The sequence below is a fragment of the Vollenhovia emeryi genome, unplaced genomic scaffold (genome assembly GCF_000949405.1).
Source record: "Vollenhovia emeryi isolate VEMERY1.0 unplaced genomic scaffold, V.emery_V1.0 DF939132.1, whole genome shotgun sequence".
NCBI classification, from domain to species: domain Eukaryota; kingdom Metazoa; phylum Arthropoda; class Insecta; order Hymenoptera; family Formicidae; genus Vollenhovia; species Vollenhovia emeryi.
The window spans coordinates 269,035-288,581 of record NW_011967234.1 but is presented as its reverse complement, the minus strand read 5'-3'; the positions used below and the strand labels follow the sequence as shown (position 1 = coordinate 288,581).

The following is a 19,547-nucleotide window of genomic DNA, read 5'->3' as shown; positions in this document are numbered from 1 at the left end:
CAATCCGTTTGTCATAACGCACACGAGTTTATTCGCTTTAAAGAACGTTCGTTCTCGCTTAAAAAAAAGGGGGGGAAAAACATACTCGAGATAAACCCCGAGATCGAAAACAATGTTTATCTCCCGGTCAATCAATCGAATTAGCTGTATTTGCAAATACGAGTAAATCACCTCCCGCAAGGAAGCCTAATCAAGAAGGAATGCATCCGATGTTAGTTCGCAGCACGAGTTGATGGGGAACGGCGTTCCAGGCTGCTGCCGGGCGTTCTTAGGGAGTATTAGTGACCACTCTCGAGATCACCCAAGGGCCTACCCTACGAATTTCCTGTCTGAACTACTCGGTTCATTCTCCCAGTTCCCACCTCTCGTCGTTAATTCATCCCCAGTAGATTGACTAAAGATACGAGGGATTCGTCAACTAATGCGCGCGTTCGACTGTGTAAAGGGAGGGTAATTTACGTACATTTAGTAGCTCCATTGTCTATCGCCCGCCGACACGATAAACGTGACATCTTCTACACGGGAGAGGTGCCACGCAAGAAAACACGTATACGCCGAAAGTTTGGGATGTCAAAGTTTAAATTAGTTTAAATTACTACTCGTCTTGAATTTTACGAGAACAACAAGTATCAAGGTAGAATCTATCCTTCATTTCGAATCTGTAGGACAAAATCTCTTCAGTTTGAAATATTTAGCAGAGAAATATTAATTCGTTGTTAAAAAATGTTGTACCGTTTGTGCTGCAAAAATATTGGAAATTACTCCCGTTAGCTTTTAGTATAGATAAATTTTTGGCGCAGTGTGAAAATTCTTCTAGAAAAACTTGTATTAGATAGACCGCTAAGTGGTTACAGATGCCCTTGAGTTTCCAGAGACAAGCGCTATTGGATCGTCAACGCGGCATCAGGCCACGCTAAGGGGGATCGTTCGTCTGGTAAAGAACGCTGATGGAAAATGACATTATCTTTTGGTATAAGTCGGCCGAGTCACTGGGGGGGACGATTCGTAATTGCTTAAGTTAAGGAATGCGCACCGCGCTCGGACGTAGCGACGAAAGTGAGGCGAGACGAAGGGACAGGAGAAAAAGATGGGATGAGTGAAGGAGAGAGACGGGGATGAAAGTACAGGCGGGAGTATGCCGAGGGTAAGTTCAAGACCGTGGGGTGGCTATGAATTTAAATTTCTCTAATTAGGACGCGCGGGAGACGCAGTGACGCTGTTGGTAGCTTTCCCTTCGGATACCTCTCGCTTCCCTCTCTATCCCCGTTTCTTCTTCTCCGTCCGTCTTCTATCCGCTTACGCTCTCTCGTTTCCGTCGAGTCCCTTATTCTCTCTCTTGCGATTCTTGTCTTCGTCATTCTCTCGGTCCCTTCTTCGCATTCTCTTTCGCTCTCGGTGTCTCGCCATAATACCATACTAGCCGCAAAACCCCCGCGCTGAAGTAACTCAAGTAAGAGGTGGCTCGCATTCGCCGCAGTTGACACCACCTGACTCAGATTTGTTGCTTCTCACGTTCTAACCGAAATTTATTTGAAGCCCGCTAGCGCGGGTTAATTAACGTCTCCCCGGGGGTACAGTTAGTCGGTCCGCGCTGGAGCGACGTGCAAGAGGAAATCGCGGGTGTATACAAAAGCGAAACAATCGAACATACCCGCGATGTGTCGTGTGAGTAATTGAATGGCGAGTGGTATAACTCAGCGTATGAGCGGCCGACGCCTGAATCGAGATTGCTTGTATAGTCCCGACGCGACAGTTTCGCTTTTATCTTTCATGTTGTTTCGTTCTATCTCAAAAAAGAATCTATTCAAAGGATTTACTTATTTGTTTATGACACACATTAATATTTCATATGTGTGTGTTGGTATTATATAATTTTTTATTTCAAATAATAAATATGACTTATGTTTAATAATTAATATTACAAATACAAAGCGAAAGTTCACTTACCGTGAATTGTACAGACACGAATTGCAGTAGTAAAAAACGTAGAAACAATGTGAAAGAATAAAAGAAAAAGAGAGAAAGAGGGGAGAGAGAAAATTCCCGAAATAATTTCGATAGGCGAGGCCAATGCTCATCTTCTGTTATTCGTCTGGGTGAGTAACCTGAGCAGCAGTAAGAAATTTTCACAGAGTTTCAGCAACCATTAGCAAGAAAGGGACTAAGCCGACGATTTAAAAAAAGTTTCCGTGGTGCATACATTAACTTGCGTGAGTGTGCCCTCTTCGGTCGGTGTGTACGAATCTTAATTCTCTCTTTGTTATCTCCTTCTACTAATTCACGAAGAAGGAGAAACAACGAAGGAAAAAGAAGGGAATCAAGTTAAAGCCGCAGTCGCAGCCAACACTTCTCGTCGCCTTTGTCTTGAAAGATTAAAGGTTTAGATCGTTCGCAATCATTCTGTGCAATTTGTTATCGAGTAGGCGTTTTGCCGCTCAATTATATTATTCGCTGATAATCATGCACAGAGAAGTCAGTAATGTCGCTCCTGTGACTATTCGCGCGACAAATTCTTTATTAAAGAAGATATCTTAGGAAATTTATTCACATTCACGAACTTTGAATATTACTGATAGTAAAAATATTGGACAATGTAATGAAGAGCTAATAAATTATTATAAAATAATGCAAATTGACTCATATATAATGTAATACAAACTGATTTGTGATTATTATCAGATAAATAAACCATATCGAAATTAGTTAAAGCACAACCGCGCGACAGGCCGCTGATTTCAAATTCAATTAAAAGCTATCTACAGTCAAATTCGTAAAAATGTGATAATTAAAAATATTGATTATCGGAAAGCGGGCGGCGCCATTGAGAGTAGTCCCGTACATCTGTTCATTAGATAATGAACTTATTAAATCAGAGAAGCGCGATGTGGCGGGGAATTTTACCCTGCTACTCATACTCTTCCTTCGCTCGTTATTCGCTTAATTACCTGGAAACACTGCAAAGGTTAATTGTAATTGGAAATAATAACAAGGTGAATTTTTTGAGCGAACGCAATTACTCGTCGATTAAAGAATCTAGCATATAACACTTGAAATAACACTTAAAATATAAAACGGATTGCGATGCCATTCTGTTAGAATACTTAATCGTTATTTGTGCGCGGAAACAGGAATTTGCGAAATGTATTGCGGCCTATCATACGACGGTGTAATGTAAACATTCAGGTTGCAAATGAGCGATTATTGTATAAACATTTGTCTGGCATAAGCAATTTGCCATTCTTCTGCGAGTAACAATGTGTTGAATTATTAGTTTATAAATGTGGTATTTTGATTACGTGTTGCGTGATGACAATTTTCAAGTGAAATGAACCGATCCTTTGATTATCTTGCTAAATTGATCGAGCTAATTAAATGCTTACATTCAAGAGATAACAATTTGCCGAAGTTGCAATTTTATTAAGTAACACACCATTACCAACTAATTTATTAAATCTCTATTTATTACACGTACATAGATTTAGCTGTTTTATATTAAAAATCTCTGCGTTGGAAAATTATGTGATGTAATAACGAGTAAAAAATTAGTTTATTTCATAAAATGTATGTTTAAATTTGAGTCTGTAATTGTAATTTAAATATAAACTAATCTAACTAAAACAGATTGAGCATCAGAATATGACTAAGGTACCTGTTAACAGTTTCATTAAAATGCTTAGAAATAATAGATACAATAAATAACATCAGTATTCAGTTATCTATGTTATATTACACAAAATAAATATAAATTAATTTGTGATGGCGTTGAAACTTTTTATATTACAATGGCACGTAATGACATGAAATAATTTTTTCCAAGTAATCTTTCCAAAATTTCGGCGGCGATTTCGTCAGTTTCACGCCATATAGCAGCGAGGAGGTTCTTGAATCTCTAACCCGCATAACCGAATTAACGTCGAGAAGCGTTCGTGGTACAGGTTTACCTTACTACAGTTTAATCCCGCGTTCCAGGTCGCGTCCAAAATGAAGCGATGGTGTTGGTGCACACGGCGAGGGCAAGGAGTGACGTAAAATTTAAGAACCACCCGCATTAAAATCACTGCCTCTGCCAGTATTTCAGCGACTCCTTCCTCGTCATTCCCTCTCGCGTGAGCTCTTTCTCTCGCCTCCACGCGTTACGTTCTCTTCAGTTTGCGTCGAGGACGGAAGCGGGAAAGGGACAGAGAGAAGGACGAAGAAGGGAGAGAAGGCGGGAGAGGCAGTATATAAAGGGTTCGCAAAGTGACTCGAATTGCCGCACAGTCGACTTTACGAGACGGGGTATTGCTAATATCAGAGCATAAGGGCCATCCCCGTCCTTTCCCTTTCGATCCGGCAGCCACCTTCCTCTCGAGTCCTTTACCACCGGCAAAAGCCAGCAGCACGACGGTTCTACCGAGACTCCTTAACCATTCGACCCTCCGCGACATTTTTAGTGGCCATCAAAAACCGACGGCGGCTTAATTATTAGGGCAAGAGCGCAGGAGCCGGCGCCCTACCATCTCGCCACCATCTCACGACCGCTACTTTTACCGTTTCGCCGTACCATTCGTTCGTCCGTTCTTCGACTTCCTTCTCGATAGTCCTTCGAGGTTCAACTACGTGAAAGGCTTAGAGAATCTTTTCCTCTTTAAAAGGCCTTGAGAAGTTTGTAGAAACTAAGGAAACGAGAAGTAGAATACACGAAGAGTACTTTCAATTATTAGTATATTCTGTGTTCTGCTAAAGAATGTTCAATTGATAGTTTAAGTGCAATAAGCTAACCAAGTCTACTTTCTCAATACGTATAGCGCAGTGAAAAAATTCTTTATTTTTATACTTTGTTAAGTATTTTCCTTTAGTAAGGAGATAAATGACAAAACACTGTACTCTTTAATGATTGTTTTAAATTTATATATAAAAACCTATTTATAGTAATTATAATATAATAAAGTTTTAGTGCTGCGATGTAGAATTTAAAAAGTTTTTTATATAAAAAATTGCATCACTCAATTAATAATGTAACTTACGGGATAATCTCGCTCTTGTAATTAGAAAGTGACACAAACGAATAAGCAACTCGAGCGGAATGATTCCTCTTTAATTGTGTGCACATGGCGAGATGGACCATTAACTCAATGCTTTCCTCTTTCTCTCTTGCTGAATCTACACAAAGTTTTTCTGTCACTGGAAATTGTCGAGAGACCGGCTGGTGTTTCGCATCATCATCTCGCCCTTGGCACGAATTATAAAGGGGATCAACATCATGTAAAACGTTTTGACGACACCCTCCGGCAACCCTCTATTCTGCGGATAGCCAATAAAAGAAATTCACGTACAGAACTGTCCAAGTTACCGATTGAACTGCCAGTGCAATAAAGAATCACATAACATTCGAAAACGTGTGTTTCGATAAATCCCAAAGTTTTCTCAATAACAATTTTATTGCGCACCGTATCTTTTTGCACTTGCTCTGTTAACTTTGAATATACTTGCACAATTAAACTTAAAATTCTCGCAATTGAATGAAAATCTAATGAGGCAAAAAGTGTATTTTGCATAGTTTACTTGCTCTTCTACGTCTGTTGAAATTGATATTAGCAACAAACAGTTGGCTTTGTACAAAAATTTAGCAATTTATGTAGTTACCTTCTAACGAATAGAGCCGGCAAAAGGACAAAGCGTTGAAAATAATGAATGACCCTTAGCGCGTGTTATACCGTACCGCTGTATAGAAGCTAGCAAACGATGCAGGACCCCGTACGTGCTCTCAACACCATTGTGGGAATATATAAACGGACTGAACATATCCAAATGAAAGATCGTTTTCCAACTACCGAGGCTAATACGGCCGTAGCGAAATTACGAGGAATGTCGCTCTTGAGCGGTGGGTTACGACAATGGGAATTTTATCTGCCATTTCGTGAATATACACGCTCGCGATTCGCCGGAAAGGATCTCCTTCGTAAGAGAGCGCCAAGAGTTGGAGGTAAGAGGCCGGGAAACGCTGCCGGAACACTTGCGCACGCCCGCGTGCGTGCATATTGCGGGGAAAATAGCTTAGTTTCGCCGTGGGAGCGAAATTAGATTTCGTTCGAGAAGACGTTCCGAATGTTCGCTCTCTAACCTTCCTTTCTTTTATCTGTCCTACGCCACCCTCTCGAGGGGAGAGGGTGGCGTACCCACCAACCGCCCACTCCGCCCTCATTCGCGTCTCCCTCTTCATCCTGGACCGCCACGTTCTTCCTCCGCCAGATTTCCCCGCTTTTCCTTCTTCCTTTGCGCTGAGATTCCGGTTTCCCCGGAGACGCTCAACGACGTCGCGACGCTTCCCCACGTTCCGCGGTACTATGCATATTTCACCGATTTTTATGGAATTCCTCGTAGACTTCTTTCCGTCTCCCGCGCCTCCTCTTTCCTCTTTCTCTATTTCGATTACAAACGTATTTCATTCTGTTTTTCAGCCGTTTACCTCTTCTCTTCTCACTTCTATTTTTGCTTTCCTTATTTCCTTATTGACTTATTTCGCTCCTACAACTTGTTTGATAATTACTTTACTTTGATGTAACACATTATCTTAACTAGATTGCTATTTTGATTATAAGATCAAAGAGATTTCAAAATGTGACTCCTGTTCTTTGCCTAAAGCGTCTGGACAAATCAAATATTAATTCGAAAGGAACTGTTCTCTCTCCACCCGTATAAATCTGCCATAACAAGAGAGAAGACTTGAGAGTGTTGCTTGAATTAATAATTTATTTTAAAATCATTTAATCGCCTATACTGATTAATGAAACCACTTGAAAGTGAAATGTTAATCGTGTGAAACACGTTCACTGTTATTATACGTTGCAGTAATCATGTATTAAGTCTGTTTAATGTCATTCTATGAAAAAAAGAAGTAATACGTTCTCAGCTTATATATTCCGCTTAGCAAGATTTCAACATTTACGTACAAATCGCGTGGGAGTGGATCATCACCTTTTAAGCAGCTGTGCTACGTGGAATACGTAATCATCCTTGTTCACTCTCACACACGAAGGCTAATACGTCAATAAATTGATTACACGAGCGAAACTGCACGCCACTAATCCGGCTAACCAAATTAGGAGACGTGCATATACAATAGCATGGAACGGTGTTATTTGTCATATCTATAAATATCCGTTATCTTTTGCAATCGTGAGCGATCATGGATATGCCGATCCATGTCGACCGATAACGCAATTGATTTTAAAACTCTGGACACTGCGTAGATATCGCACATATAAACGATATTATACGCACAATTTTTACAAAGGTTATTGTTGTATGCGACATTTTAACGCAAGAGAATCCTCGCATACAAGTTATTCTTTTAGTTGCTAACAATATACCGTCCTTTTCTTCGTTAATATTTTCCGATTCTCAATGTTTAATATATAATACGTACGAGTATATACCAATATCATGACTTTAATCTGCAATGTAATTAATTTATAAAAATGTAAAAACAAAGGCTAATACTTTGTTTGTTAATTAAATGTAGATTCCATCATGCGGAGACTTTCACAGGAAACATATTAATATTGATAAGTATTATTACTTTCTTAATTAAGACTTAACGTGATAATATCATTAATACGAGATCTTTCTTCTTGTTCATTTCACAAAGTAGAATACTAATCGTCGCTTCATTATACTTTCTTTTTCTTATGAAATTTCTTGTGGAAAAAGGTCAAATCACTCGCAGGAGATCGTCGAAATCCTCTCGATACACATCGCCTGTTACCTTTCTCCGCTCACTGTAATTTACTATGCTCTCTTTTTATAAAATATGAGCCGTCAAATAGAAAATGCAATATACATAAATACAGACACGTGCACTCTTCCTGTCTCGTTTTCCTATATTTAGCGATTGCTTTTCCCAATGAACATTAGTATTTACAGATTTCAGTTATTTTAACAAATGCAAAATTTATATATAACATAAGTGAAAAATAAATTAAATAAAATATAACAATCTAAAAAAATTATGAAATTATAGAATCACCGTGCTCTTTCTTACTTATGGATTGCGATTGTAAAGTAAAAATAATAATCTTTTTATATTAAAAATTTCAAAGACTTTGCTTTATTATTTTAACTTATAAACCAGTCACTAAAATTTTTAAGAAAAAAATTTTTTAATATTATAAAAAAATATTTTTTATATAATTTGATCTAAAGAGGATAAGTGTAGAAGAAAATTAAGCATTATCTTTAAATTTATGTAAAAATAAGCAACAATTTTCTCTATGACATGGTAACATACACATCATTACTTGCATTATTACATCATTACTTGTGACACTTATATATTGTGTGCAAAAAAAATCGTCCTAGAGACCCACTTTGTCGTAATGCGGATACGGAAGAGAAAAAAACGTAAGATGTGAGAATGTCCCTAATCGGGTGATCATAATTACACTCTACGTATTGTTTTAAATCGCGACTGCATGTACGAAATCGCGAAAGATAAATGAGCAAACGCAATCGTGTCTTCCGGCTTGACATGAGAAGGATTTTTAGCAGCACACAAAAGGCATTATTCTAATTAGGCCACGTCGGCGAGAAATTAAAGAAAACACACTTCGAGCAGCAGAGCGATTCGAGCGTCGTTATTTTCCAAGCGTTTTCTAAAATCTCGCGAAAGAAAATTCTCTTTTTTTTTTGAGGATCTCGTTTTCAGCAACTATTTGCTATTCACGGGAAAGACAATTTTGCCTTCGGCGATGGGGCTATGCCGGGCATACCGGCAACGATACATCCGAGACTCCGCCTGTCGGCTTGCCTTATATTCCGTATATATCGCCCATGAGGCAACAACGTGCCTCTTGAGATCAGTATGACTGTCGGTGTGTACGGATACGACGTCAGTATGGAAATAAAGCACTTCCGAGCTCCGCGAAAAATGCATACGTTCCCGCTGGCTAACCCTTGAAACCTTCCTTCGAGATCCCTTACAATCCCTCCTCGTCACCAGCTTGTCCCGAAAAACCGGCAACTCCACGCGATACGGCGTACGATTAGAACTACACGAGAAGGAAGTCGTTACGCGCCTTCGAGATCACCTAAGGGCTGATAAAATTCACTTCGTCTTTGTAGACATCAACTTTTTTTCCTCGCAACAAATTCTAATGTCTTATGCAGGTTCGATGAATTTTAACAAGCTCCGGAAATTATCATCACCGGCTAAATATATTCATTTTTCTAATATCTACTATATAATCTATTTAACGTAAAACGAGATAATTTGATTATATTCGTGATATTGTCTTTCCAATTTTATAAAAAAATATATTTTTTTATAAAATATATATTTTTTCCTCTTTCTTTAAGCGAAAATATAATTATTTTATTTATTACGCAAATATATATTATAGAAAGAGAGACATAATAATTTTCTAACTTAAGTATTTTAATTGAAACTATGTCTAACGTAATATATTATTTAAAAGCAGTAACTTATTATTATAAATAGTTTAAAGTCTAACAGTACAAAATTTTTTCAGAAATATTTACTTAATATTTAAATGTTCGAAATTAGTTACGTTAACATCGCACATTTTGAAAAACCAACAAAATATAATACTAAAATTACGTCTTACGTTATCGTCAATTAGTTTACTCAACCCACTGGTTTAACGCGAGCAAGCTTCTCTTTATAGCGGGAAACGTGCGAATATTCTCATAGCTTCAGTTTCAGATTGCACAGGAAGTTTCATGATCGTATTGTCTAGTAACACGAAGCAGCAGGTAATGAAGAGGAAGAGAAGAAACGCGCAACGGAACGACGTAGATAGTGAGAAAAGAAGCTGGTGAACACGGCGAATGGATTCGCGTGGAAAATCTACGCGTAACGATTTTAAACGCGAGAAACTGGGTGCTAACCATTTCTAACCAAAGACGAAGCGATAGCGTTTCATTTACATAACCGTAATTCTACTTAGTGGCGGATACCTAATTCCCTCATACGTTTCCGTTCCTCCGCCGTGCTAGAATCCGCGGTATTTAGGCGACCGCCGATTTAGCCGAGTACTTTCTCGAGACAAACACTTTCAAATGTGCAAACTTGTAATCCACATTACGGTGGGCCAATCTCTGCAAATGGACTCGAAAACAACGTGTGTTCCTGTAATATCCCGTGCTGCTAATGCCAATATTTACGACTGATCTTGGTGTAGAGCATAATTGTAAATAGAGAGTAAATTACTTAACACTATAACGACAGAGAAAGAAAACGTTTATTACACAAGAATTGCAATTGCAGCTTTTATTGTCACATTCATCAGGTCCAACTCTATCTCACATAATAAATAAGATTAGGATGAAGATAAAGATGGGAGTAGTAATAAACGTTAAGCTCTATTTACAAAGTATCCGTATATTTACATGAGGAGCATATGTAATTAAGAGTACAGGCTAATAAGATCGTTATATCCGGCGAGTGATCACAATTGATTGCTCATCGGATATAATAAAGGCTCTGCGTGTATGAAATATAAATTAAAGCCCTAGTAAAAAGTATATAAATTAAAGTTCTAAAAAAAAAAGGTGGATGTGGGTTAGGAGCAAATGGATGCGTTTTATGGCTTGGCAGTATCGTCACTGCGTACTTTGTAACAATGAGCGTCTCTTAAAACTATACGCTCTACTTATTTTACGTATCTGCAATACACCAAGTTATGCATAACCGTTTGCCAGGCGAAAGGGCATAAAAATGCAAGAACTTTAAGATTATGCCACACTCGGGATTTTAACGGTGCGCTTTCACGACAGGCGCTCATTTTCAACTTACGCGCAGAACTGCGAATCCTGAGTCGCATAAAAGTCGTTAATACGCGAGCGGCGGAAGGAAATAAACGTACATCGCTCGCGTTCTCTCGTGCCCGATAGTAATCGACGTTTCGAGGTTGCTCCGCGTTTCCGCCGTGCACGGCCCTAAGCGCGTGCACGGCATGTGTGTATTTCTTCGCACGCACCTAACAGCGGACTAGACGGTAATAGGTCCGCATCCACCGATTATCGTCACAAAGGCATGCAAAACCAAGCGGTACGCACTTGCACGCCCGCAGAGACGAGCAATGCGTTTCACTCGGAACGAGATTCTCATAGGAACCGGGCGCTGTTCTGCCGGGTCGTTAAATGAGGTTCTGAACTTTCACCTCGGTGAAGGCTAAAGCCGCGAAAGATACGAGGCCGTCGATCAGCCTCTACCAACGACCAAGTGACTTTACGCGGGTATCGCTAGCTCTAGACCTCGCGCGAGAGCGGTGCCGTAACCTATTGACCTACATCAAGTGTTAATAAATGTCGCGTAATGCGCCTCGTACCGCGCTTAACGTTTTCATGCATTGTGCGAGAGCAGCGAATGCCAGACTTCGCCACCTCCACCGAATCGGATCGAAGGCGGTGGCATTATCGATATGATCCGACACGAAAATCTTGTTCGATATTAAATAACTCCCTCGTTCTCGGAAGAACTATCGAGTCAACGAAATTTCCATGGACGAGGATAAGATAAGCCGCTGACGCGAGGACACGGAAAAGTCGGAGCGTTCTGGATCCTCGGTCGGATCTCAGCAAACGTTTGACCTGATAAAGGGGATCAGGATTCCATGGACGTGAAATCTTCTCGCGCGATAAAAATGCCGTTGATACCCGCGCCTCTTCCCACAATCGCTCCCGTAATCCTGGTGAGAGGCGAGAAATTCTTGAGCAAGCGGACGATTTGTCTAATAAGACGTTATCGATACTGGCCAACAAATAATTATGACTTTCACTCGCAGTGCTTGCGTGAAAATAAGATAAAAAGGATTGCATAAACTTTCGTTTGATGCCCGCGCACTTCATACCTTCTAATCTCGGTTTTCACTTGATCAAGTATTTTTAGGGCTTTCACGTTTTCTCAGCGTGTTGCTATCAAAAATTACGCAATCTCTTGGCACGAATCATTTTTAGAAATTAAGTAATCAAACGAGTTACAGGAAAGTTTCAACATTAACTTGCAAAGTATCTATTTATCGCAACCTTTTTAGGAATAGAAATCCTATGTATTAACGTATGATCGTGCTTGTCATTGTACATCTGAGAAAACCACATACCATGGAACTTGCAGCGCCAGAACGTTACACGTCCTTATTTCAATATACAAGAAACATTTTAAATTGTGTCGCGAGCGACACGAAATGCTGACATTTTACCGACATATTCGTTAATCAAGCAAAGAAAGTAAACGGCATCGCGTTAGCAGCGGTATCTTCTCTCTCGTTGGAAATGGAAATCGACAAATCTCTGCAAAGAGAATTGGGGCGATTGAAGCTATTATTAAGAATACTATAAATTACTTTCACAAAGGCACTTATGAATTAATTTACGAGGATATTGTTTTATTGCTGTTATGCTCGTTTCCCGTCGTGGCCAGCGTCTCGTTTTTCGACACTGATCTAATCTCTTTTCTCGATTCTCCGAATTTAGTGTTGAAGAACAAAGCAACCGATTGATTTTTCGAATAATCCTTATCCTCGTTGCTATCGCTAATTTTCTCGACTCGATCTTGTAATCCGTTATCCTGCGCTTGGCTGTCTACGGTGATAAAGTGACCATTAGTACTCTGCGGCACGTCAGGACCGAAAACTTTATCCAATTGCTGAGCCTGAGGTAGACCTTGAAGTTGTATAGGACCACTTTCCGGCTGCTCTATAGCAGCCAGTATGTCCTGAAGAAGACCATTGGACAACACTTGGTCGTGTCTGATACTACCATCCGAGTTCTCGGTGCCCAGCCCACCATCCGCTGGTTGTATCTGCAGTCTGTAAGTGCCCTTGGAACCCTGAATTTCAAAGCCATCGGCATTGTCAGCGGTCAGTCTCTGAGCCAGAGCCAATGCCTCGCTACCCTCGCTCGATTTCAAAAATTGACTAGCGTCCACTTCACTCGAGCCTATACTCTTTTGTTGGCCGAAGCTCTGCGCGGTCAGACTTGCGGTGAGCGCTTCAGCCGAGATTTCTGAGCCCTGTTCGAACAACGCTGCCGCGGGATAGACGCTGTTAGACTGACTAGGCAAACGCCCGGAGAGCTCGTTCGAAACGTCTGCGACAGATGTGTGAACGGCCCTGGTGTCACTCGCTTCGTTGGATGAATCATAAGTGAGACCTACTGGATTACCGTAGCTGTCTTTCAAATTGATCTTCTGTTGTTCGTTATGTTGTAAATCCAGTGTATTCAATGAGGGCCCTCCCAGAAAATCGCCAAGCGGTTTTGTAAGCGGCAGTGCGTTATCTGCAAAAATGGAATTTTGATTGTTGGTATCGGACAAATCGGTTCCCGTGAAAACTGGATTGTGAATGTCCGCGTTTCCCGCGGAAGTTGCTGCATTTCCAAAACCGAGTTGCAGCTTGCCACTAGAATGCGCGGGTAATCCACCACCTAACGATAGCCCCTCGCTCGAGGGCACTTCACCACCTGAAGATAAGCCTCCACTCAAGTGTTGCTCTCCGCTGGAATGCAATTCTCCGCCTGAAGGTAAACTACCGCTTAAAGGTAGTTCTCCGGTTGCGGACAATCCCGTACTTGAATGCAACGCTCCGTTCACGGGCAAGAGTGGCTGCAAGGAATTGCAGTCGTAACCGCCGCCGATTGATAATGGCGCGTTTACCACAGGTGTGCCGTATGTCGTTGTCAGCGTATTACCAATGCCGCTGTACAGGTTATTGTTATACCCGGGCGTTAAGGTGAAAGAAGTCGGCGGGCCAAAGTTAGGTGCTCCATAAGTTAAGTGCGGCGTTGGCGTATTGAAATCGTTGAACGATAATGGAATGCCATATTGAACGTGAGGCGCGGCAATTGGAGAATTGTGTACGTTAAACGACCCGGCAGGGCCCGAAAACAGATTGTTCGATCCCGATGTATGGCGGAAAGATACTGGCACGTGAAGATTCGGTAACTGCTGTTTTGCAGGCGGCGGCAAATATCGATTAATATTCGACAGCAGTCCCGTTGGTATTGGTTCCCTGAATTTAATCGGCTCCCGATTTCGCGGTGGTATCAAAGAGCCGATGGGAAACGGCGGTGGCCTGAATGGACCATGAAGTCGGTGAGAATGCAGGTTTTGCCTGTGGAAAGAGCCTCCAAATATTCCGAATGATGAAAACAACGGACCACGTCCTCCATGAGCCGCGGGGTAAGGACCATTCGGCGAGTAAGAGGAGAGAGGTGGCGCGCCATAAGAATTAAAAGGTGGAGGAGAAAGTAGAGGCACTCCTGATAGATGATCGGCGGGGTTTCCAAAAGTAGCGGTTGCCAAAGGCGGACCGTAATCGCTCGCCGGCGTCAGCTTCGGCAGCTCCAAGGACAGGTCATTCTCTACATTTTGAAATCCGTGAGAATCTCCGCCGTTGCTTAGAGCATCGGCGTGGAACCCGCCATTGTCAGATGTCAACTCTAATCCCGAATGATGCGGAGCGGAATTGGCATTGACCGAATTCGAAATGTGATTTAACGATGAGACGTCAGTGGCACCACCTGACAATGGTAAGCCTGAGATATCCGCGTTCAAGGCGCCAGTTGTAGGCAACAGTTCAAAGCCCACTGTCTTTACGATGGACAAGGGCTCGATGTTTGGTGCTCCGTACTGCAAGTTCAATTGCTGTCGACCGAACTGATGGTCGGATTGACTAGTCGTAGTTACGGCGCCCGGACCTTGATTGTTGTGCAGAGGTTCGTTCTGCGGCAACGGCGGCGGCGGTAATCCATTATTCTCCGAGGAAGCCGAGGACTCGTGCACGGACGTCTTCAGGTCTTGGTCGTCAGGATTTTGCAACGGCACGCCGTAAGAATCGCTGGGCACATTCGAATCGGCGCTCAATTGAGCGTGAGACAATTGCGACGAACTCTCGACGTAATTATGCTTCGCGTCGACGAGAGGAGGACCATACGTATCTGTCGGAGGACTTTGATTAGGGGCGGTGGCCCATGCCGCGATGGGCTGCCATCCATCGTACTTTATGTCAGGCGGTGTGGGTGGCGCTGGAACTCCTGGCGGAGGCGCTGGCGGTGGAGGTCCGTATAAATCACCAGCTGGTGGACCGTATTGCGGTTGCGGCGCAGATACGGGCGGCGGCGGTGGACCGTACTCGTCATTGGGCAGAGGATTAAACTGAATAGCTAATTTCGGAGGTGGCGGACCGTAAGTCTGCAGCGATATAGGAATAGGTGGTCCGTGACCTGGCTTAGGCGGTATATATTGCTGACTTGATGTAGCGACGAGCTTCAATGGTGGACCGTACTGAGGTTTCGGTGATCTGAACGACGGAAATGGAACCAACGGCGGCGTAAAGTGTTGTTTCGGTAGCCCGTAATGAAGTTTCGGCGGCCCGTAAATAGGCTTGGAAAAGAGGGAAGACGTTGCCAGGCCAAAATTTGGCTTCGGCGGCCCATATTGAGGCTTGACACTTAGCGGCGGCCCGTAGGAGATGGCCAATGGCCCAAATGCAGGCGGTGGCAATTCTGGCGGCGGCGGTGGATAAATAGGCGTCGGTCCAAGATTGCCGACTAATTCCGGAGGCCCGTATACCGGCGCGGGTCCTTTGAAACCAGACCCCAACGGTGGTCCATATTCGTCAGATGGAGAACCGAAAGTATTACTTATTCTGTCATCGGCTTTAACCTTGGTGGTTTTCTCCTCTTCCTTGGTTAACGGTACCTGCGAGGTCGCCTTGTTGACTACCGCTTGTACGTGATGTCCAATTAACAGGACGCAGAACAGTGCGAATAACATCTAAAAGCAGAACAGGATGACTAGAATCGGAGAAAGTGTCGGCTTCACGGCTATTGCGATTAAATTTGTTTCTTTATTTTCCACACTAATTGTCTACTATTACACTGAAAATAAACTCGTAGGATAATATAACTTATGTAAAGATAATAATACGTTGCGCTCTCAACATCTTGGAAGATTTAACTGCCGCAAAAACGTTACTATATTTCGTAATAAAACTAACATAATGTTACTTTTGTTTCATTAGTATTTTCCTTTTTTAATTTTACCTATATTAAATTATGTGGCTATATTTTGTATAACTATTGAATACAAAATATAAATGTAAATTAACAAAATAGCAATTACTTAAATATCGCAAATAAAAAAAATTCAGTTATTGTAACCGTTAATCGTCCATGTTTGCGCCTTAACTTTTAATTTTTTCATATGTGTTATATAATAAAACGTCAGACTATCAGAGTATACTGTGTAGATAAGCATTACATTATAAGATTATACCTTTGTTATAAACGTTATTATCGAAAATGAAAGCAAAATAATTACGTCTTGCACGTATCCATTCAAGCATCCGAAGCGCCGTACTATACGTGTTCTAATTAGTTCGTTGGGCGCTTAAGAATAGTTTCGCACAACATATGAAGATCACCCATGCCCGCTATTGTGTAGTAGCTATATTGGAGGCCGTGAGAACTCCTGTGTTATTCGCTTAAGCCCGGGAAGTCATCTCAACGTATGTGAAAATTATGTAAAGCCACGTTTACACATTCTGGGCATTAGGGAAGGGTGCACGTGAGTGAATAATTACGTCAATTGTAAGCGAAATGGTAGGTGTTGCATGAAGACGAATTACGAAAAATGAATAGATGAGGCTTCTTTTGAGGTGCTAACTTTGTCTATTTTTAGCACAAAGCGTGGCAATTTTTAGAACAAAGAACTGCTATTTATACGGTTGTGAATTTTGAAAAAAGAATTCATAACTGCATGGTGTTTCGTAAACACAGTAGAGAACTATTACCAAGAGCTATTTACTTGATCGTTCCTAATTGTTAATGATTGACTAATGTCTTCTTCCCATGACATATAAGACTAAAATGCGCAAAATTTGTGCATATATTTTCGTCATAAATGTCTGTTGCAAAAGAAGCTATTATTCATAAAACATGTTAGCTGTAGTAATAGACATTAAATTACTGTTACACTAATAAACGATGTTAGCCACAATACAATTTCGAAGTTCTTATAACACGATATACAAAACAAAGTTAATTGAATTAAGTAAATTGAATTAAATAATTGGATAGCATTAAATACATACGTATCTTTAAACTTATTTTAATCGAAAAACTACGCTTATAATTACAATTTAAGTAAGTAATTTGCATCGTGTCATTTCGCTGTAGCAAATACTGTGACAAATTATATATAAAACGATTTTCTACGGTAGTTAGTCACAATGGCATTTTTATGTTTCTTCTAGAAAATATTAGACCGATGAGAAGAAGTGGTGAGAACGTAGAAGCTCACCGTCTGTCAATGCCGGCAAGAAACCATTGGCTTCTTTTAAGTGGCACGATGGCCGAGATGCAAGGCTAACATAATCAACCGTACTTTCTCCAAAGACCACGGGAAATGTTTGCAACCCGGCAACGTACTACAATGATTGCACTTTCAGATAATTGCATTTTTAACGATACTTGTATATGCAGTCTCGTTTTTTTATCGCGGCATTTCATTATTTATCCCCAAAACGTGATTTTCTTAATCAGCCCAAAACTTAAGAATTAAAATTGAAGAAAAGTATAAGAAAACAGAAATATATAGTACGTATAAGTAATTGCACTTTTTAATAGACTTACAACGACTTTTACCTAGCTCTTTAGATTTATTATATTATATTATTATACGCTTCGGTTAATAATCGTTCGCTTGTAAAAAATTATAACAATTATAATTGTACATACTACACGCGACAAATTTTCAATATAATGTGTAGTCTATTCTAAATTTTTCCATCAACACAATTCTGCAACAATAAAAAAATAATTAAAAATAATTTTATTGATAGTATTATAACAAGCACTTTGTATTAAATAGTTTTTAATTTCTCCCAGTTTCCACTTAATTTTCATCAATTTATTAAAAAGATCTACTTGCTCAATGTATATAATCTTGAGAAATAATTTGATCACATAATAAATTTAAGTGCACAAATTTAAAGTCAATAATCAACGAAACTTTTCATTTTTTTGTAATTTAATCTACTATCATCAAAATAAAAGATAATTGTTTGATTAGGCTAATACAATAGATATACAACTTACAAGACAGCGTACGTACACGCGATCCATCAATGCGAACGAGGTCACCAAAAGAAAGTTTCAATGAACCGAGATATGTTTGTCCGAAATGTATTTTCATGTTTCTTAAATTAAATTATTATATACATCAGATATAAAAATTGTTTAGTTATCAACTATATTGAATAGTAAATTTATGTTGTAGCTGTAATTTGTTACGACAATCTAAAGAGTTGGTAAAATTGCATGTGAATAAAAAATACAATTATTTTTTTATTTATATGTGCAATATCTTTGTTTCCTTATACTTTTCTTCAGCTTTAAAAGTTTCACTCCTTATACTTTGCTCTTCTATAGAACGTCATTATCGAGTGCTCGATAGAGCGACCCAACAGCATATTGCATGCAAAAAAACACAAATAAAAATAATGATATCTGTAAGAACATATTGAATCGGAATCTAAATTGTTGTAATTTATACGTCTACTATAATCACAACCAACGATTACGTGTACCTACACTTAATCAAGAGAAAAATGCAGTCTCTCTAATAGAAAAAAATTGACATTTGTTTCACTTCCTGTCGTGGAAAGAATCACTTTTATACCTGAATTACTTTTTTGCATGCGGATACACTTTTTACTGCCCGTATGGAAACGCGTGTATCTCACGCGGACTCTCGTTTTCACGCACATTGTGATACATGTGGGTGCAACGTCCTATATTCTTTAACTAGTACAATTATCTTTTATTTAATTCTTCATTTAACTCTGACACTTTCTATTGTACATTATATGCAAAAGTTCCTCGGAAACTTGGAGAAAAGGGATCAATTTGTTCGGCAAAGAATTGGATTTGATCAGTACTTTAGATTAGTCGTTAGCGGACACCGATAAGAAACTGCCAATTAGTTAATTTCTGGTTAAAAATAGTCGCAGTATAATCATCGGCAATGCGTACGCCTAAGATCCCTATCGTGCACTGCTTTCAGATTGCGCCCTCCCTTATTAGTACGGAAATTTATTCACATCGGAGGTGTAACGCTATTTCAGTCGTAGAGATTTCTGCACACTAAAGTGTTCTGTTCTTTCTTTTGTTCCTTGATAAGACTGACGCAGTATACATATCTAGAAAGTCTATCTACGTATATACATATATCTAAAAAGTCGATCAATCGAAATACAAAAAAAATAATGCTTGTTTTGTAGAATATATATACAGGGTGTCCTAAAACCACCGGAGGTCCTCTTAATGACAGATTCCTTAGAACATTTCCAGACGAAAATCCTAATACAAAAGTGTCGAGGCTATAATAGTTTTTAAATTAGAAGCGATTATTTTCCACAAATGATAGGGCTGAAATTTCGCGCGCTCAGGAACGGCGAAATGACAAGTGATATAAGTGCTCCTATGAATATCGTTCTTTTTATATCACTTGTCATTACGGCGTTGCGGAGCGCGCGAAATTTCAG

The 19,547-nt window shown here is 40.2% G+C and overlaps 2 protein-coding genes across 2 annotated transcripts in view; both read right to left on the bottom strand.

Annotated features, from left to right (window-relative positions):
- Positions 1-19,547, bottom strand: part of LOC105568077 (nucleolysin TIAR-like) — a 307,843-nt gene that overhangs the window by 250,979 nt on the left and 37,317 nt on the right. The gene's annotated exons all lie outside the window — the stretch shown is intronic.
- LOC105567995 lies at positions 11,646-15,997 on the bottom strand. Its single transcript, XM_012023320.1, has one exon. The coding sequence runs from the start codon at positions 15,773-15,775 to the stop codon at positions 12,371-12,373; it is 3,405 nt and encodes a 1,134-aa protein (XP_011878710.1). The 5' UTR covers positions 15,776-15,997; the 3' UTR covers positions 11,646-12,370.

Coding starts and splice junctions, on each gene's coding strand:
- LOC105567995 (XM_012023320.1), bottom strand. CDS start 15,775: ATGTTATTCGCACTGTTCTGCGTCCTGTTAATTGGACATCACGTACAA.